At 35.5% G+C, this 22,317-nt stretch overlaps 1 protein-coding gene across 1 annotated transcript in view; it reads right to left on the bottom strand.

Moving 5' to 3' along the window:
* LOC105815463 (chromosome unknown open reading frame, human C7orf72) overlaps positions 1-22,317 on the bottom strand; it is a 48,353-nt gene that overhangs the window by 18,285 nt on the left and 7,751 nt on the right. Inside the window, exons 2-6 of the mRNA XM_012650624.1 lie at positions 19,223-19,320; positions 8,678-8,754; positions 5,335-5,473; positions 3,489-3,556; positions 157-198 (exon numbers count right to left, since the gene is read on the bottom strand). Of these exons, the coding sequence (XP_012506078.1) occupies positions 157-198; positions 3,489-3,556; positions 5,335-5,473; positions 8,678-8,754; positions 19,223-19,320 (424 nt within the window). The remainder of the gene's footprint in view (positions 1-156; positions 199-3,488; positions 3,557-5,334; positions 5,474-8,677; positions 8,755-19,222; positions 19,321-22,317) is intronic.

Here is a 22,317-nt window from a genome sequence, read left to right as displayed (position 1 = left end):
GGGGACCAAGGGCAACATACGTAATGTAAACATCTGTACCCCCATAATATGCTGAAATAAAATAAAACAACAACAACAACAACAAAAAATTGCTTCTTGGTTCTAAAAAAAAAAAAAGATCTGGTGTTTTTTCAAACATTGAGAAACATTACTTACGTGTAGAAAGGAATGTATTTACTTCTAGAACTTGGACTCACACTTAGAAAAAGAGAAAAGAGAGGCAATTGGATTATTAGTATTAAGCTAATGAATATCAAATTATTACAGTGATTCTCTAATTAAAGTAAAAGGTTTTCAGAGCCATCTCATAGGAATTGGACTCTCAAAATTTGCAATTTTAAACAGAAATTATCTCAAGATATAGTTCTGCCTTTTCTGGAATGTCATATAAATGGAACCATACACTACATAACATTTGGGGTCTGGCAGCTTCCACTGAGTAACGTGTATTTGAGACCCATCCTATTGCCGTGTGTTGCATCTGTCCTTTCTCATTGCTGAGTAGTATTCCATGGCATGGGTGGACTCTGGTGTGCTTATCCATTCACCTGCGGAAGGGCATCTTGTTGCTGCTAGGTTTGGAGACTATAGAGGATTCTGTTAGGAGCATCACACAGAGGTTTTTGTGCAGCCCCTGTGAGCAACATTCACATGGAGGAAGCTTCTGGGGTGAACAGCACCCTCGAGAATTCTGCAGGGTGGCAGTACTGACTATGATATGTAGCTTTTCATTTGCCAACTGGTTTATCACCAAAAAAACATCCATTAGATTTATATAAACTGGAATAAAAAGTTTATCATCTGGGTGAGCTATTTGTTATATATATATAGCACCACCACATATAAGTTAAAAATGCTAATAAAGTTTTAAAAATTAACATTCATGTATTAAGAATTAGTACTAAAAATTTCCATCTTTTATAAAAGATATTTAAATGGGATTATCAACAATTTCAGCATGCTGTCTATACTAGGATCTTTCACTTTTTGACTGTTTCAATCTTTTATTTAAATTATTACCATTCATTGTACACTGGAGTGTAAATCAGGGTGTTTTATACATTTGGCAAAACCACAATTTCAGTAACTTTATCAAAAAATCTTATACATTATTTTTAGGTATAGCTCAATAAAATGTTTTTTTGCAAGACTCAATATTCTTCTGAGTATTGTCATGATTTGCATTTCCAGATCCAGCAGTCAAACTTGATTATGGCTTCATAGATTTCATTTCATTATTATTTTTACTTCTAATAATTAAAAATCCCTTGTAAAAGGTGCTTTATAATGGTCTCATTGAAGTGGTGCCATTGTCAAAGATTTGAAAAATGTCATCCTTGATATTGTTTTTTCATAACTAAAATTTAGCAAAAACTCATTAATTTTGCTGACTGTGGACAAACATCTCCTGCATTTTGCTTTGCAATCATGATTAGGTAAATATGAAATCAAATGTACAATATGAACCAAACCAGAAAATGAGATGAAAGTCCAGGGAGCAAAAGATTGAATAATTTTTTTCCCAGACAGCATATATTATTCTTGTGTGATGTTTGTTTGTCTCACACTATTTTTCATAATTGGCCACAGAATTTGTTGAACACTACATATTTCTATTTTAAAATTCCATGTGATTCACTCTTATATTTTATATTGTATTTGATTTTTGTGAAATGCTGGTTGTGACTCACCACTGATAGGTTGCAGCCAACCTGCTACAGACTCCTCATTAAACTATTTAGTAAAGTCTCCTCATTCCTCTGAACTAGGGTAACTGCTTATTCATGTGGAGAAAATGGGTTCCTAGCTCTTATCATAAGTAAAAGTGAATATCAAGTAGGCTAAAAAAGTAAATGTGAAAACCAGAACTTTAAATATTTTAGAAAAAATGTAAGAAAAGAAGGAGAATATCTTTATTATTTCAAGGCAGGAAAAAGTTTATTAAAACTCCACAAAAATAACAAGATTTGAAGGAAAATGCTGATGAATTCAATTACACTAAAATTCAAAACTTCAGTTCAGCAAAGTGCATCTTAAAATAGAGAATTCATTGACTAGAAGGAGATACTTTGATGCATGTTATTAGTAAAGGGTTTTTATCCAGAAAAGTAAACATAAAAATTTCTATAATCAATAAGTAAAAGACAACACAATAGCAAAAGGGACAAAGTGTATGAGCAGGAAATCGACAGATGTGCAAATCCAAGTAAGTCATAAACTTACCAAAAATTATTATTAGCAACCAAGTAGGTATAAACTGAAATTACAATGAAGTATAATTTTATACTTATAAGATTAGAGTTTTTTTTTTAAAACTGAAAATTCCCCACACTGGACACAATGTGCAGTAATAGGAATTGAAACACTGCTGGTGGAAGAGCCCATAGGTATACTCATTTGGAGAAGAACATGGCAATATCAGAAAAGTAGAGAAGTGTACACCTCTTTGACCCAGCAATTCTAGACATAGTATGTGTATATAAAACCTTGAAGTATTTTTATATTTGGGTATGTGAAGGTATGTGGACATTGTACCCACTGCCAAAAAAAAAAAATCAGAAAAAATTAAATTATGAGAATGGATGAATAGATTTGGTATATCCATTCAATGGAATACTACACAGCAGAGAACATGAATAGCTAGAGACACATATATCAAGAGGTATGAATCTTACAAACACAATACTGAGCAAAAATGTTAAGCTGCATAAATATATGTATGATAGCACTTACACTGAGTTTTTAAACAAAGGATGCAATATCACACATGTTTTAAAGGCTAAAAAGAATGCATGAAAATGTGAGACATCCAGTGCAGCATACTAGTGGTGATCCCTGAGGAAGGGAGATGTATCAAGGGGGCTTCCATCATGTCAGTAACATTTTATTTCTAAAGCTAGGATGGATAGACTATATCATATTCTTATTTATACATTTTGTGTATATAAAACAATCAAAAATAAATTTGAAAAATGCAAACAGAGGTGATGACCTGGATTGTGGGCCGTGGTAAGAACAAAAGTAAAGAGGCAAAATACTGACATTGTCGAAGCCAGAAATACCAAGTTTTTTTAGACTAAATGCACAAAATTACATAAGAGGAAGTATTAGTAATAAAGCCATAGTTTTTAACGTTAATGTAACACAAAATAACTATACAATACAAAAATTGATAGAAAATAATTTATAATCTTTTATATGGACTTTTGCAACATTGTAATAGTTTATATAAAACTGTTTATAAAGCATTCCCTGTTTTAAAATGGTTGTGGTACATTTAACATCCTAAATTTTAAGGAAAGTAAAGAGAAAATGAAAGAAAGTGGGCGACTCCAAGCAACTGTCCTGGGATTCGGGTCATAGTCTCAGTTCCAGTCTCTGGGGATGTGCCTCTCACCTGTCCCTCTAACCCATGAGCGAGAGTTTCAGATTCTTAAATACATGAGAGTGAAAAATCTAGTGATGAAAATCTTAGGAGATAAACTTACAAATTAACTGGTTTGACTGGTGCCAGGAAAGATCTTGTTTGAAATCTGTCCCAGAGTCCACCAACCATCTAAAATCATCATCAAAGTGAATGACAGATATTTAATGAACACATTATTACAATTTCTGGTATAAAACTCCAGTGCCCTTTACAGTTCTCTCCACATCATAGCCAAGCCCCCGGCTCTCTAGAAAAAGCACAGTCCAAACTTCCTTAGCCCCTCCTGGGTTTTGTCTGGAGTCACTCCTGGTCCCAGACTCCCAATTTCAATTGGTTTCCTCACAGCTGGAATCTGCCTCGTCATTCCCCCCGTTTGGATGGAAGCACTTGGGAAAGGTCTGGATTTAGTTGTCGTCCTACATGCTGTTCCCATTTGGACCTCTGCGGCCCTAGGCCAGTCTTTCCTTTCCAGCCCATATACTATATGCTAATATAATTTAACATCAAGGAATATGTAATAAAATGACCCATTTTCACAAGACATAGGAATATTTTTAGTTTAGAGATCCTTTACAAATAGTTAGATTTTTTTTAGTTTTTCTTTTAACTGATTTTAACTTTTTTTTAATTTTTCTTTTAATTGATTTTAACTTCCAGGTAAAAATCTCAGGTTTGAGCATTTATACTAAAGTTATGTTTTTCCTCTCTTATCATCATTTTTCTCTATAAAAGCTGAAGAAATTTTGCAAGGTCTTTACCTGGGGTCAATGGACCTCTTGGGGTCTATATTGAGACCTGTATTTTAATTTAATTGATTTCCTCTTTAGCCCAACACATTTTATGTATTCAAAAACTTTATTATGAGAAGTAGTCCAAGGGCTTAACCAGGCCTCCATTCAGTGAGATACAGCACAAAACTTGGGTGTGTTATATTAATACAAGGTGTTTTGCAAGCACAGAGCAGAGACACGGAATCTAGTGAGGAGGTCAAAAGTGAGGGCCACGATGAGACCGGAAGTATGCGTGGGATTTCGCCTGGCACAAATGCACAAACAGAAAGAGTGGTGAAGGCCTTGGAACACTCTTGCAAACCTTCCTGGGAAGGAGCATGGCGGGCCTGAGGACCTGAGAGAAGTTCAGCAGAGACAGGACAGCACAATGTAGGGTGATGTTTGGGTGATAGAATGGAAAGCAGAGGGAAGACAATGGGGCAGGGACGAAGCTAAAGAGGTGGCTGTGGGCAAATAATGGAGAATTGGGTATATGTAATCTCAGGGAATATCAACTTGATTTTATAAAAAAGGATGGGTTTAATGAGTGAAGTACCATGAACAGATTCACACTTTAGGAAAAGCATCCTGGCTGTCGTATGGATACAATAACTCATGTGATGAATTCTTCTTGATATTTAGAAATGAAAAGAGTGGACATCACTACTGATCAGTTGGTACGCTTTGTTTTATCACATAGTAAGAGATAATACCAGATAGCAATCTATGACTCAAGGATCTTTTTGTTTTGCCGTGGAAGTACAAATCTAAGTTCTAGATCCTATTTCAAGAACTATCCTCAGCATTGGTAATCTGGTGAAATTGTTTTTCCCTGTATTTTTCATTATTTACTCATTCTTTTGCAATTTCAAAAATGGACACAGTCATTGCAAATGGCTTTCGAGAAAGAGGTAGTCTTTAAATAGTAAACAAAAGTTTTCAATATTGATAATATCAAACTATTTGCAGTCATCAATGACTTGTATGATTATGGAACTTTCAGTTTCATAAAGATATATATTTGCTTAGTTATTTATGTAATTCTTAACAATAAAATAAGTGTTATTTTGACTTAAAGCTGTGGAGTTCATTTCATAACAGTAAGAAATACATTATTGCTCGAGGCTGTTGGCTAACCTGAGTTATTGCTGGCGCTCTTTCATATCTTTTCAGTGTAAAACACTGTGAGATGAGGTCTGCAGCTTTTTCCAAAGTTGTTTCTTCTGGATCAAGTTTTGGTGGTAGCATCTTATCCCAAGGGACACCTTCATAAGCTCTATGGAATTATTACAGTCACAATAACTGGTATAGTTCATAACAATATCCACTGTAAAAGGCAAAATTTTAAGATGACCCAGATTATCTGTTTCTGAAGAGTTGGCAGCATTCCTACTATTCCACACTAATGCGGCCAAATTGCACAAATCTTGAGCATGGTACAAGGGCTGTGGCTATCCTGTTAAATGCAATCATTACTCTATACATAGGATGTGGAGCTAAAGGTCCCATTTTGTATTTAGAGTTTTAAAAGTTGCTGTGCTTTTTGACAGAGATACTTTATAGACCCAGCAAAACCAATTCTAATTTGATCCTGAATGAAAAACAAGCAACGACTCTCATTCCAGAGACTGTATTCTGACAAGATAGATGGATCCCTGGACTCTGCTCCTGCCATATCCAAAGCTGCTGCTAAAGCTGATGCTTCCATTCTGCGGGAAAGGCATACCCTTCAAAAACTCCCGCTGTTAGTCAAAGTCAGTTCGTAAAGAGTTACCAGTGATCCTCATTCCATCAACAAATATTTATTCAGAGACGACTGTATTTCTAGGCCTGTGCTAAGTGCTTACAATAAGAGTGAATAAGGACTAAAACGAAAATTGTATTGACCACATAAGAATGTCGTGAAGATTAAAGGACATACTATTAGAAAAGGTAAATATTGGAAAAGCTAAATAGCTCAGTGGTGGGTCCATAGTGTTTTCACAGTGTGTGAGTATACTTTGAATTCATTCATTTTGAAATCACTGTACCATAAAAATGCTAAACACAATAAAATAGTTTTAATTGTAGGGGACTTAAGTGTTATTTTCGGACATAATATCTGACTAGCATTGCACTTAAAAAGTTAATCAAAGCTCAAAAGATAACTCACTGTTTGAGCCTCTGATAGATTTCATTAATATTTTGTGGAATTTTCCATGGAGGTTTTAAAAGTTTTTCCCTAGAAAAACTTCTATGTTTTTAAAGAGAAGCTACTAAATACTATGTATGATACTTTGTTTTATAAAAAACTTTTACATTCCGAGTAAAGTTTCATCATGATACTTAACTATTGCTTTATTAAATAAACTATTTCTGAAATGACTACTAGAAGGTTTTTAAATAAAAACCAAGATAAGAATACAGTAGGAAACAAACCCAAAAGCCAAAGAGGAATTTTGGGGCTGTTTAGTTATAATCCTTCATTTTTAAGATGAAAAAAAGTTGAGACCAAAGAGATTGGAGGATGCCAAAGTCTCTTATCCCGCAAGTGGACAAGTCTGGAGCCTTCTCTTTTCTCACATTGTCTAAGACTCCGAAGTCCAACTTCACATCATATTCTTTTGTATTTTCATCAACCTTTGGGATAGCAGGTATTCATACATGTATTTTGTCAAACTGTATTTGGTAATGGGTATACCTTCAATTTGATTGAAAAAATGAAGTTGCCAAGGGAAGCCTGTTGGCAGCGTTCAGAGCACGAGAGGAAAGGAAGTGAGCAGACACGAAGTGCTTTATGGGCCACACATACTGCTGTTTTTTAATTCTTCCTGCTGCTTCTCTCTTCCTCTCCATCCATTCCTCCATATCGTGCCATGCATTTTGGCTTCCGCTCCGTCTCTTTGCTGAACACTAAATCCACTGGTCAACCCGACCACTCATGCTCAGTTACTTGAACTATTGGCATGACGTGAAACAGTTAATCACTCTCTTCTTCCCAAAACACTTTCTTAATTTTCCTTCCAGGCACTAGACTCTCTTTCTTTTCCTCCTACATTAGTGGTTGCTCCTTCTCAGTCTCTTTTTTCTCTTTTTGAGTGTACAGATGTCAGGACCCGGCGCTTTGTGCACTCTCTGACTGCACCCCTCCCTCAGTGTCCCCATCCAGTGCTGTGGCTTTACATACCTTTCTAGAGGCCACAACACACAGATTTATTTCTCTAGCCCAGACCTCTGTCCCAAACTCCAAATCCATATATCCCATTGCCTGTTTAACATATCCACTTGAATGTCTAATGAACATCTTTATCTTGCACATACCCACAAGTGACTTCTCCCCCTGCCTTCATCTTGTTAAGTAATGGCAGCTTCAGTCCATCTAGCTGCACAGGCCAACGTCTTAGAATCATTTCTGACACTTCTTTCTTTCAGATTCATTACCTCCAACCAGGAAATTGGGTTGGCTGTACATTCAACATGTATCGAAAAGTCAACTGTTGCTTACAACTTCCTCTCCTACAGCCTTCCCCCAAGCTACCGTCAATCTCTGCCCTAGATGACAGCAACAGCCTCCTAACAGGTCTCCTGGCTTCTCCCCACACGCAGTCTACTCTGAACACAGCAGCCACCGTGATAACTTCCATACACGAGTCCGATCTCGCTACGTCTCTGCTAAAGCCTCATGTCACTTGGAATGACAGTCCTGATAGCCACAGTTGCTTAAAGTGCCCTACAAGATCTGTTTCCTAGCACTTCTCTAACCTCTTCTGCTACTCCTTCCTCCTTTTACCCTGCTCCGAGCACCCTGCCTCCTGTTCTTCCTCAACACCTTAAGCACGCTTTCCAACATGGGGCCTTTGCTCTACATTCCTTCTGCCCTGAATATAGTCACTCTAAATATCTGCGTGGCTACTCCCTCACCTCCTCCCCATGTCTGCTCACATCTCATCACTCAAGGAGGGCTCCCACCCTCCCGTTTATCACTGAAGTCTACTACCCCGTGCACGTGGCACTCCTAATCTTCTCTTGTTCTACCTTTTTTCTTTTTTTTTCACCGACTTCTCTATCACCTTCTAAGATATGGTCTATGTATATGCTTTCTTATTATATTTCTTGCTTATTGTCTGTTTCCCTTTAGAATGAGAGATCCTGAGAGCAGAGATCTTTGTCACCCTTATGCACTGATGGATCTCACAGCCTAGGACATGGACTCATAACAGGTACTCAATACCTTTGCTAACTGAGTCAATGGCTCTCTTCTCTTAAGCTTTCTCCTCCACTGTCTTCTAGAACACTGTACTCTTATGTCCTGTCACTCTCTGACCGTTTCTTTTCTGTTTGGGTTTTATTCTATTAAGCATAGGTGTTCTTTAATACTCTTCCTTGACATGTTTATTTTGGCAATCAAACATGACTAAGTAAATGTGTTTGATGTCCTCTGAATTACTCATAGGACCCAGGATATATTTTAAAGTCAAGATTCTACTGGGAAAATGCTTACTTTTGTGTAGAGGACTTGTAAAACGACTTCTTTGCATTATACGTCTTGTTTGGCTGAACAAGTGGTTCGCCATCGTCCTAGAAGGCAAGGATAATGAGTTAAAAGAGACCAAGTATAAATGGGAATCGCTATTATTTTCTATTCACCATGTTTTCTTTTTTGCTCTTCATTTTTCTGCTTTCAAGCACCTCTTGGTTTTACCAGATTGAATGCTTCCCTACTTTTCTTCTTTTGTTTTAGAAGTTTATATTCTGTTTATATTGTCATAATCATTAAACTAAAATTTATAAAATGTATGTTAAAGTTAATGGAAAGTAAGATTTTTATGAGAAAGCTCTTGAATTTTAAATATTGATGAATAATTAGTTTTAGCATGATATAATGAAAACATCTTGTTTGTCTTACCTTCTAATGACACAAGGACATTAGTTCTGAAATGCTTCCCTCTCCCTATCTTTCATCTTATTTTATCAAAATTAGTTATTATTATTATTATAATCATTACTATCTTTAATGGTAATAATTCATTTAGATTTTCTATGATATTTTACCAATCTTTTCCTACTTTTGCTTCTTTTATCGTGCTTGTTTTTTGCCCACTGGGTTCTTGGTTTCATTTTCTTTTTGTAGAATTTCAATTTTCAGTAATTCTTTCAAGAATGTTAATTTTTCTAGTTCTAGTTTTTAACTCACCCTCACTTTTGAATATAGTTCTAACTGGGTTTAGAATTCCAGTTCAATAGTTTTGTTTCTTTAGTAACAAACATACCTCATTGACTTCTAGACTGTACTGTTGCTTTTAAAAGCATGAGTTTAATTGTTTTCAGGTATTCTGGTTCCCCCCCACCCCCGTGTTGTATTTAGGATATTAACTTTTCTATATAATTTAAGGAGAGGATATATTTTTGTTCATCTGGTTTAGGACTTCTTATGCTTCCTCAATCTGAGAATTCATGACTTTCATCAAATGGATAGTTCTCCATATTTATCTCTTAATTGTCAATGAATTATCTTTATTCTGTTTTTTTTTTAATTCCTATCAGATAAATACTGGACTTTCTCATTCCATCCTCCATGTCTGTTAATTTTTGCATTGCTTCATCTCTAACATTCATATATATCTTTCATTCTACCATTATCAACTTTCCTATTTTTAAAATTTTTATTGATACATAATAGATGTACATATTTTGGAGGTACATGTGATAATTTAATAAATTCACATAATGTGTAAAGATTAGAGCAGGGTAAATGGATATCCATCACCTTAAATATTTATCTTTTTCCTTATGGTAGGAACATTTGAATTATTCTCTTCTAGCTATTTGGAAATGTACAATAGATAACAATTAACTATAGCCACTTTACTGATCTATTTAATATTAGGTCTTCTTTCTTCTACCTAACCGTATATTTGTACTCATTAATCAACCTCTTCCTACCCCCCCAAACCCTCCCCAACTTTCCTGGCCTCTGGTAACCACCAATCTATTCTCTACCTTCATGAAATACACTATTTTAGCTCCCACATGTGAGTGAGAACATGCAATATTTGTCTTTCTGTGTTTGGCTTATTTCACTTAACATAATGACCTCCAGTTCCATCCATGTTTCTGCAAACGACAGAATATCATTCTCTTTTATGGCTGAATAATATCCCATTGTGTATACATATCACATTTTCTTTAGCCATTCATCCATTGATAGGCACTCAGGTTGATTCCATACCTTGGCTATTGTGAATACTGCTGCAATAAACATGGGAGTGCACATATCTCTTCAATATATTGGTTTCCTTTCTTTTAAATATATACCCAGTAGTGGAATTGCTGGAACGTATGGTAGTTCTATTTTCAGTTTTTTGAAGAACCTCCACACTGTTTTCCATAGTGCCTACACTAATTTACATTCCCACCAACAGTGTTCCCCTTTCTCTACATCCCCTCCAGCAATCGTGACTCCCCTTCTTTTTAATAAAAGCCATATTAACTGGGGTGAGATGATATTTCATTGTGGTATTGATTTGCATTTCTCTGATGATTAGTGATGTTGAGCATTTTTTCACGTCTTCTTTTGAGAAATGTCTTTTCAGATCTCTTGCTCATTTTCAAATCAGATTATTTGTTTTTTTGCTGTATAGTTGTTTGAGCTCCTTACATGTTCTGGTTATTAACCCCTTGTCAGATGGATAGTTTTCAAATATTTTCTTTCGTTCTGTGTGCGGTCTCTTTGCTTTGTTGATTTTTTCCCTTTGCTGTACAAAAGCTTCTTAGCTTGAACTAACCCTATTGCCTACTTTTGCTTTTTAGGTTTTACACAAAAAATCTTTGCCCAGACAAAAGACATGGAGCATTTTCCCAGTGTTTACTTCTAGCAGTTTAATAGTTTCACGTCTTAGATTTAAGTCTTTAATCATTTTTTATTTGATTTTTTTTTTTGGTAAGAATTAGAGTTTCAGTCTTCTGCATACAGTTATCCAGTTTTCCCAGTACCATTTATTAAAGAGATTGTCCTTTTCCCATTGTATGTTCTTGGTGCCTTTGTCAAAAATGAATTGACTATAAATACGTGGATTTATATTTGGGTCCCATAATCTGTTCCATTGGTCTATGTATCTATTTTTATCTTAGTACCATGCTGATTATAGTATATTTTGAAGTCAGGTAGTATGATGCCTCTAGTTTTGTTCTTTTTGCTCAGATTGCTTTGGATATTTGGGGTCTTTTATTGTTCAATATAAATTTCAGGATTGTTTTTTCTATTTCTAAAGAATCAACTTTTCTATTTATTGCTTCCTTTTTTACTTGTTTCTAATCTGTATTTAACTTGTTCATTATACTTTGTAAAATTTCATCAAAGCTACATCTAGTAAAATAATTAAAATTTTCTTCTTTATGATGTTAGTATGTTGAATTACATTGACTGATTTTTGAATATTAAGTGAATGTTTGCGTTCCTGAGATAAACTTCACTTGATTATGATATATCATCTTTTATAAATTATTGGTTTTGATTTGCTAATTCTTTGTAAGGATTTTTATGTCTCTGTACATGAGAAATATTAGTCTGTAATTTTATCTCTTTTTTGTAATATCTTTTTCTGGTCTTGTTTTATCAGGTGCAGTTAGACTCCTGAAATTATTTGAGAAGTGTTTCTTCTTTTATTTTCTGAAATGACCTGTGTAAAATTGGTGTGATGTCTTCCTAGAATGTTTGATAAAATTCATCATTGAAACCATCTAGGTGTGGAGTTTTCATTGTGGTAAGGTTTTTGATTTAAAAAAATAAATTTCTTTAATATATATAAGCATTTATATATTCTATTTCATCTAGTGTTAATTTTGGGAAGTTGTATTTTTAAAGGATTTTGTTCATTTCATCAAAGATGCCAAATTAATTGGCATACAGAAGTTTGTAATATTCCCTTATCTTTCTTTTAGGATCTGTAGTAATAATCCTTCTTTAATTTCTTTTATTGGTAATACGTATTCTCTCTTCTTTTCTTGATCAGACTAATAAGAGGTCTATCACTTTTGTTGATCTTTTTAAAGAAAGAACTTTTGGCTTTTTGAAAATATTTAATTGACAAGTAAAAATTATATATATTCAAGGCATACAACATGATGATTTTATATACAAATACATTATGTAATGATTATCACAGTCAAGTTGATTAACACATCCATTATCATTCATAATTATTTCTGTGTGTGTGTGTGTGTGTGGTAAGAATACTTAAAATCTACTCTTTTATCAAATTTTTAAGTAAATAATACAGTATCATTAACTATAGTCACTGTGCTGTATGTTATATCCCCAGAATTTATTCATCTTAAAACTGAAAGTTTGTATCCTTTGGCCAACATCTCCCCATTTTCTCCAACCTCTAGCTCCTGGTAACCATAGTTCTGCTTTTTATTTCTATGAGTTGACTTTTTTAGATTATACATATAAGTGAAATCATATAGTATTTCTGTTTCTATTACCTGGCATATTTCACTTAGCATAGTGCCTTCTAGGTTCATCCATGTTGTTTCAGATGGCAGGATCTCCACCCTTTTAATGCTGAATTATATTCTAATATATGTATATATACCACTTTTTAAAAATTCATCTGTCACTGAATACTTAGGTAGGAAACAAATTTTGGCTTTTAAAATTTTCTATCTGATGTACCTATTTTCTATTTTATTGATTTGTACACTTATCTTTTTAAATCTTATGCTATCCTAATTTTGGTTTAATTTTTTTCTAGTTTCTTGAGATTGAAACTAACATAATTAATTTTAGAACCTTTCTTGTTTTCTAATGTAAGCATAAAGGGCTAGTTTTTTCTTTTTAACAGAGTTTTAACTGCATTATACAAAATTTGATCTGTTGTATTTTTATTATCATTCAGTCGAAATATTTTCTAATTTCCCTTGTGATTTCTTCTTTGATCCATGGATTATTTAGAAGTGCATTTAATTTTAAAATATTTTATGTTTTCCTAGATATATTATGATCACTGATTTTTGATTTCACTCTGTGGTGTTTTGAGAACATATATGGAATTATTTCAATACATTTAAATGTATTCAGATGTGTTTATGGTCCTGTGTATTATCTGTAGTAGTGAACATATCATGTACATTTGAAATTAATATGTATTCAACATTTGGTGTTATCTTCCATAAATATCAATTATCTGAAGGTGATTGATTTGTTTTTCAGATCTATGTATTTACTAATTGCTTTATCAATTAGACAAAGGTGTTAAAACCTCCTAATATGATCAGCGGAATTGTCTATTTGAGTCTGTTAATTTTTGCTTTATATATTTTAAACCTTTGTTACTAGGTGCATATACATTTATGATCATTAGATTTCTGGGTCTGTTAATTTTTGCTTTATGTAACTTAAGCCTTTGTTACTAGGCTCATATACATTTATGATCATTAGATTTTCTTGGAAAATTGAACCTTTTATAACTAAGACATACCTCTATTTATATCTTGTAATACCCTTTGTCTTGAAGTCTACTTAATCTGACCTTAAAATAGCCACTGCAGTCTATTTATCTTTTATTTACCTTGTATATAATTTCCATTGATTTATTTTCAACATATTTGTATCTTTATATTTAAAGTGTGTCTGTTGTAGATATCATATAATTGTGTTTTGCTTTATTATCTATTCTGACAATGTCTGCCTTACATTTGGAGTGTTTAATATTAATATATTACCATTAATGTAATAACAATGATATATTTGGATTAGGTGTAGGATTTTATTATTGGCAATTTGTTTGTCTTTTATATTTCTATTTCTCTGTTCCCTTTTTTATGCCTTTTTTGGATTATTTAAATTTTCCATTCTTTTCTTTAGAATTCCAATTTAAACCATCAGTTGGTTCTTTATACTTTTTTACATTATATTTTAGTGCCTGCAATAGGAATAACAATATGCATCCTTAACTTTCTGTAGTCCACTCACGGCTAATATCACTCTACTTCACGTAAAATGTGCAAACACTGCAACCTTAAGTGCATTTCCCACACCCTGTCATGCCTTCCCCTACAGTTGTCATATATGTCAGGTATGCATTCCTAAAAAATGTCAGAGGACAATGTTATACTTTTTGTTTTAAACGGTAATATGTACCTTAGAGAAGTTAAAAGGAAAAAGTAAGTCTTTATTATGCAGAATTTCTTACAGTTTACATCTGTTGGCAACAATTTCCTTCACATCTGTTGCTGAGAACCATTCTGAATCAGTGGGCACATTGGACAACAAAGTATTAGGGTTTGAAATACAGGAGATCTTGGTATCACAATTTTATAAATTGCTTGTAAATATTGAACAAATCTCCTACCTCATCCATTTTTATTTTTAATTGATAGAATTTAACTGGTGAAATTATAAGTTCTTGTTTAATTAAATCCCATACAATTGGCAGAAGACTCTGGATTGCTTCACGCCTTAGTAAATACTGGGACAATTTAGGCAAAGGTCTAGAATGATCTATTTGGACTTTTAAAGGCTCTACACTTTCAACCCTTCCTATTTCAGTTGAGGAAGATGCCAACAAACATTCAGGTATTTCAGAAAGGTCAGGGATGTTACAGGCCTGAGTTTGAATCTTACCGATTTCTGCCTGCAGAGAGCACAATAGTTCTGGTTCAGAGGAGTAAGGAAAATTAAGATTATTTCTTCCCCTGAAGAGAATTTCATAGGCCGTTTAGCTTGGAAGTAAGTCTCACCCTGGCAAGTTTACTGTCACAGTAGCACATAGTAAAAAGATAACGTTTTTCTGAAAATGGCCCCAATGTCACTTGGACAGGTCACATAGAAGAACTTCTTGAACTTGATTCAAAACCCCCAGCACAGAAATGACATTTTTACTTCAAGGGATTTGTTGGTTTATTAAAGTGGGGTTTATGGTAGATAAGGTGGCCTCGGTATCCACCAGAATTGTGCAGGGTTTCCCATTTATCTTCCTTTTTGTTTCCCCATGGTTATTTAAAGGCATTAAGGGATACAATCTACCAGAGTCCCTGGGAGCCCCATCAATGAGCTCCCCCTGGTGGTGAAACAGTCCCACTGAAAGACGCAAGCTCATTGGTGGACTGACAGGATTGGGCACTGTCTCTCTCAGGGTCCTGGTTGCAATGAAGGCAGACACCTTGGGGTGAAGAATTTCTCTTTCTAGAACCTCTCTGTTGCAGTTTAACATGAAGATAAGAGGATCCCTTTGGTCTTGGCCCCTGTAGTTGTAAGTGGAGAGACATAAGCTTGTTGGTCTTTTGGGTTTTTTCTTGCTCTAGGATCCTCTCAAAAGCTAAGGCCACCAATTCAACTATAGCAGTAACTTCCATCCTAGTTTAGGTTTTTAAATTAGGTTAGGAAGTTCAGGAGAAAGTACATTTAGAAATAGAGGCCTTAATGCCATTTCGGTCTCTGCAGGAAATACCCCTTGTATTCCTAGTCCAGAATGTTTTACAAATACTGCTTCTAAGTAAACTCTGTAATCTAAAACTGGTTCATCTTTTTTTCTTTTTGTCTGCAAGATTGTATGATTAACCAATCAGTTTTTTTGTGGAAAAACCTTAGAGATTGAATTTAAAAGGTTTTCAGTAATTTTTCTAGCTCCGTTTGGCCCTCCTTGTGAGGAGGAGATTTTGGAGGGTCTTTAAATATCTTCCTTAGGTTCTCTCCCTTCTGATGCTGATGTCCTCTTTCCAGCCTCACCAGGTCCAAATGTAATACAAATGCATTGGTAAAAGTCGACAAGTTCTGGATTGTAAACTTCTATGATGATTCTAAATTCCTTGGTACATTTTTGAGGATTTTTCCTTGATTAAGGAAGTCTTTCAAGATGACTCTAAGTTAAGTTTTAGACCGTGGAGTAAAAATGGTTATGACAGGCAGGCCTAGCTGATCACTTTGTAAATCATTTGTTTAACTCCCCCTTTTTCATTATCGTCAGGGTTAAAAGGTAATTGAGCAGAAGGGTTAGTAGACTCAAAATATTTGGGTAAAGACTGATAGTGAGGAGGAGAAGTCAGGGGTTAATTCAGTAAAGGTACAGTCCTTTTTGGTAATGACCTGAGTTTGTTGATTAAGACTTTCCTTTGCCTTTTATAAGAAATCTTTTAGGGAGGCGATTTTTGATTCATTCAATTTTTCAGATGCTTTCGCATACCAATTTAAAAAAAATGCATCCCTTTGCTTTTGCAGGATCTTTGATCTCTTTTTTACTAACGTGCACCACAAGTAAACAATTTTAAAACTTCTCTATGTGGCTATCTTAATTCTAAATTCTCTCAAGTAAGGTTAACCCATTTTTTGAAAATGCACAGGTTCTGGGTCCCTAATTCCTATAAAATTAGCATGATTGTCAGAAGGTAAAGTTCCAGACTCCTTGAATTGAGATAAACCCATGTCAAAAAGCCAAACCAAACCAAAATAAAACAAAACAAAAAACAAAACCTACCTAAGGCCTCTAACTGGATCCGATCTAGTTAACTATTGGATACACTCTGATTCTGGATGCAGTGCAGTCTATGAATTGCTCAAATAATCTCAGAGAACTCAAAACAGTGGTTCTCCATTCTCTTTCTCTCTCTGTCTTCTCTTTCAATCCTTCCCGTGAGGGCAGAGCTGTACAGGCCACTTCTAGTCTGCCATCTTGGCCCTCTGCTTTTCCCATTATTTCTTATAATTTTTCTAGTTTTCTGGAAGGTAACATGAGTGCCTGTTAATCCATGTCCTCTACTTCATTAATTACTTTTTAATCTTTTTTATTTCTCTTTCTGTGCTTTCTTTTGGTTTACTTTGCTGCTCATTTTCTACCATTTTGAGAAGGAATTTTTATTCACCTGAGAAGGGTGCTACTGGCATCTAGTGGATAGAGATCAGGTATATTTATTATCATCTTACATTACATAGGATTGTCCCCCTAAGCAAAGAATTATGAGGCCCAGAATGTTGATTATAACAAGGTTGATAAACCATGGTTTAACACATTCTGTTCCACTATTTAGTTTTTCTTCTTCAGTGATTCCAACCATATGTATATTATTTCTTCTTATAGGGCACAGACTTTCAGGTAATCCATCCAAAGTAGTGGGTGATTTTCATGGATCAACCCCCAACTACTGAGTTTAAACCTTATGAGACTGACAAAAGTTCAAATCAAACTCTTGGTTGCCTCTGCCAGAACAGCAAATTCCTGCGAGGCCAAAGTGGCCCTAAGTGCTAGGCTTAAATTTTAAGAGTCTCTGTCCTCTTGTTGGCCCAGTAATTTCTCTGTACCTTATTAGCTCCTTGATATTGAAAGAAAAATAAATATTAATCCAGTTGTTTTGGCAAACTATTGGTTCATATTATTAGCTTCCACTACTGGAAGTAAAATATCCAGATTTATTTTCTCTCATAAAAAGCCTAAACTTATTTTATATTTAAACAAGTACACTAATAAGCACTTGCATGACAAGCACCTCAAAATTCTAATTCTAAAATCATTAGATAAAGCATGGAGCTTTGCCATGAATTTGTAGCTTAGTTGAAAAAAAGCAACAATGCCTTCAATGTCTTATAGTGTTCACTTTGATTTACTCTCACAGGACTTACCTACAGGAGCAATGGATCCTTTGATAAGAGTTAGAAGATGTAAGTAAAACTAATAAATACATATATTCATTATCCTTGCCATCAAATTCTACATTTTTTCTGAATTTGGAATAGCCCCAAACAGGCCAAATTACCCCTCTAATTGCATGACTTCCTTATATAAGAAAAATGCACAGGACAAGGAAAAACATGAAGCCCTACCATGGTTGTGTGGCATCTTGACTAAAGGAGGCATTGATGACATGTAATTTAAATAATTTTTTTGTTTCAGGTTCTTTGTTTCATGACCACATACTGTACTGCAACTGTTGATATGCGAGAGGTATGCCCATGCAAGTGCCCCTTTGTGACAAAATTAGAAAGGGTTGCTGTGAAGGGAGAGGTGGGACAAGAAGAAACCAGCATGACAACATTACTGCAGGTGAATTCTCAGGGTGATCAGTTTTGGAAGGAATACGCTGAGGAATTACGGAATTGGAAATTGAGTCCTTAAAATGTATTCATATCTTTATTGCTAATGACTATGGAGTTTATTTTGGGGGTGATCAAAATATTCTAAAATTAGATTGTAGTGATGGTTGCACAACTCTGTGAATATCCTAAAAAACATTGAACCACACACTTTAGATGGGTGAATTTTATGGTTTGTGAAATATATCTCAATAAGGCTGTTTTAAAAAATCTTTGCATGTCTATATATCTCTCAGCAGTCTTTAAGTATCCTAATTTAAATGTCAAGGGTTTATAGACTGTAAAACCATCCAGGAAAATGATTAAGTAAGCACATGATCCTTAAATTCAGAAAACATCTAGGTTTAAATTGTGGTTTTGTATTTACTGTCTGTCTGACCAAAAGTCAATTACTTAATAGCATTGGGATTCAGTTTCTCAAATAATATGGGAATAACAACATACTCTTGCTTGGAAGTAGAGATTGAGATAGGATTGTTGTTCAAGTGATAGAGTGTGGGAGCACCCTCAGGTGCAGTGGAGTGAGGAGAGTGGCTGGGATGAGAGGAAGAAGCCAGAAAGAATGCTGTCTCAGCTGGACAGCAGCTTTGGTCTGTTCCCTCAAGGAAGTCAGTCAGCCAGTCACTTGCCAGCATCTGAGCGGGCAGTGCGAAAGGGTGCAGTCTTCCAGGCTGGTGGCTGTTCTCCTTTTAGTGATCACCACTCAGTGTTCCTGGGGGTCGGCACACTTGCTAGGAAAGGGGGTCTGGATTGGGCACCAGCGGCATCCACTTCTCACTCCTCCCCCACAGTATTGTTGTAGGAACGACACAGGATAACGCGTAACATACATTGACCACAAAGGTCTGCACAGTGCCTGGCACGTAGCTATTCTGTTAGGGCATGAAATATCAAATGCACAGACAATGAAATGAACTAATGATAACTATTGTGTAAAATCACCCAGTAAAAAAATCTTACTGTACACGCTGCTTCCTCATCAAATGTATATGCATGATTTATTGAGCATGCTTCATGATGAGGTTTTAAAGGAGTAACTTTCAGTGGGCTTGTCCAACCTGAAAAAAAAAATCCATGTGTTTTAGGTTAAAAATGCAATAAAAATTTCTTCTTTTACCAGAAATATTTCCTATTAGAAAGGTAAATTGTGTGGTGTTAATTGATTCTTTAATGGATTATCTAATAACTTTTCTCAACAATGAGAACAGAATAGCTCTGGAATTTACATGTTAGCATAATTAAAATAGTGCTGAATGAATTACTTTTTATTTATTACTTATTATTGGAAGAGAACTAATTGGTACTATTAATCTGTGTATGTGCACATAGACATATGGGGGATGGTGGTGACACAAAGTGAGTCTGGTTATTATGTAGATAATTCATCTAATGATAGATTAGAAGTCCTAAAAAACTAGCAAATATAAAAGCAGTCTTCAAAATATTTCAGTCTACTATAATGGAAGCTGATGTGTATATAAAGATGAAAAACAGGTTCCTGGTTTTGGGGTGCCCATTGGCAAATGGAAAATACAGACATGAAAGTAGATAATTTCAAAGTAGTGTGGCAACTGCAATAATAGTTGGGCTCAGAAGGGCTGTGGGGATCCATAGGAAGAATATCTAGTCCAACCAGACTGTTGGAACCTAGGGGTATCTTCTCAAAGATGACATCTGATCTAATCTTGACAATTGAGTAGGACTTGGATAAAATGGGGAAGTGGTGAAGGGTAGTCATTCCAGGCAGGGAAACAGTCTGTGCAATGGTAGGCCTGACCTGTGAGAGCATCGAAACAAGTACAAAAAAATTGCAAAATGTGAGGTATAGCTAGATCATAAAATAGTAGACAGGAAATGGTGAAAGATGCAAAAGAGAAGTAGGCCAGGATCAGGTCATGAAACTCTCAGACTTAACCTGCAGTTGGATTGCCCTTGGGGAGTTTTAATAAGAGATATTGATTTCTATGATTTGGATAGGTGACCAGTATAGATGAAGATAATTGCAGTAGCTCTGGTAGTTCCCATAGAGATCCTTTCTCCTACCCCATGAGGGCTTCTGACCTGGTCCTCTACTTCATAGCTTTGCTCCATGAATTATTCCAATTTGGCAAAATGTGAATGTAAAAGTTACAATATGAGAGCTAGGTGGACAGAACAGAGATGTTGATCCAAGGAAGAGATGAATTGTGAAAAATGCTTAGCACAGCACAAGAATTCCACAGTCATCTGTGGACCTCTCTCAGGTGGAGCTCTATAAAAGACTCTAATAGACCCTGGGACTTAATAATGTATATACTTTCTTGCTCTTGTGCCAGAGTGACCTCCATGAGTTATTGGACACATCTGAGCGTCATGTTCCTCACCTTTAATGACTGTTTTCAGAGTTATGAAAACTATAATTAATGAATATAGAGGAATAGGCAAACTGTGGCATATAGCTTAAATACTCAACGTGTTTATTACAGGTTATTAATTACCAATTAGCAGTTGTAATATTATTAGTAATTGTAGCATTAATATAGTAATACCATTTTTATCATTATGATAATGATGATAATTAAGTCAATATTTGACTAAGAAAATCAGGACAGAATCTGCAAAAGGGACTGGCAAAGGAGCGATGGGGAAAAAGTAGATGCTGGATAGTCAGAGATGAGAGTGTCAGCAGGCCTCAGTGCACCATGGTTGACAGTAAAGACAGAACAGACCACATGAGAAGAATGTGAGTAGCCTCTAGGAGGAGAGAGACTCTGCTGGCTGACAGTGAATAAGGAAACAGGCATCTCAGATGCACGAAACTGGATTCTGCAACAATCTGAATAAGCTTGTAAGTAGATTTTTTTCCCCATACCCTTTAGATAAGAACCAAGATGATACTTATTTTTTTTTTTTTTTGAGATAGAGTCTTGCTCTACCTCCAGGGCTAGAGTGCAGTGGTGTCCTTGTAGCTCACTGCAACCTCAAATTTTCAAATTCCTGGGCTCAAGCCATCCTCCTGCCTCAGCCTCCTGAATAGCTGGGAGTACAGGTGTGCGCCACCATGACCACCTAATTTTTTCTATTTTTAGTAGAGACAGGGTCTTGCTTTTGCTAAGGCTGGTCTCAAACTTCTAAGGTCGAGTGATCCTCCTGCCTCAGCCTCCCAAAGTGATAGGATTATAGGGGTGAGCCACCATGCCTGGCCCAAGATGATACCTTGATTTTGGCATTATTAGACCTAAACAGAGGATCCAGATAAGGTCCCCACAAAACTGTGAATTAATTAATAAGTTTTGTTTTTAGCTGCTCAGGTTTGTGGTAATTTGTTATAGCAGCAAGAGAAAACTAACACAGACACTGAGGTGAGAGGCCAAGGCAACAAGAGAAAGGGAGTGCCAAGTTCCATGATCATTTCAGTTTTAAGAACCATAAGGATAATTCTGTCTATGACACAGCTGGGCAAAGGAAATTCTCTAGAATGAAGTCTCTCATGCCAAGAACAACAGGCTGGCATTTTGTGGTATCTATCTTACTTGGAGTCACTCATGCAACTGCTTCAAAAATGAGGAAAGTAGGAAAACATAAATTTTGATTTTTAAGCCAGAGTAGAAGAAAGGAAACAGGACAATGAATTATAGATATTATCTCAGGGTCAACAAATTTAGTCTAAGAATGATGATGTCCTTTCTTCCACTCAGTTTCGGTATCTACTGTTACAAAACAGACAACCCTAAACTCTAGTGGCTTAAACACCAATTTACTATCTCTCAGGATTCTGAAGATAGTTGAGGGTGGTTCTACTTCACGTGGTGTTGGTTTGGATGGCTGGAAAGGTCCCAAGTGGTCTCACTCTCATGGCTGGCAAGTTAGTATTGACTGTTAGCTGTGCGCTCAGGTGGGTCTTATGGCAAGTGCCTTGTGTTTTTTCCATGGGCCTAAGTTGGGTCTTTCACAGGATAGCGACTGAGACCCCAGCAGAAGAAGCCCAAGAGGACCAGACCAATGTGCAAGTACTCGTCAAGCCTCCATCTGTATCATGTTGCTAACATCTCCTTGGCCAAAGCCACTCATATGTG

The sequence above is a fragment of the Propithecus coquereli genome, unplaced genomic scaffold, assembly GCF_000956105.1.
Source record: "Propithecus coquereli isolate 6110/MARCELLA unplaced genomic scaffold, Pcoq_1.0 Scaffold336, whole genome shotgun sequence".
NCBI classification, from domain to species: Eukaryota; Metazoa; Chordata; class Mammalia; order Primates; family Indriidae; genus Propithecus; species Propithecus coquereli.
The sequence above is the reverse complement of the archived record's forward strand: the minus strand, read 5'-3'. Positions and strand labels throughout refer to the sequence as shown.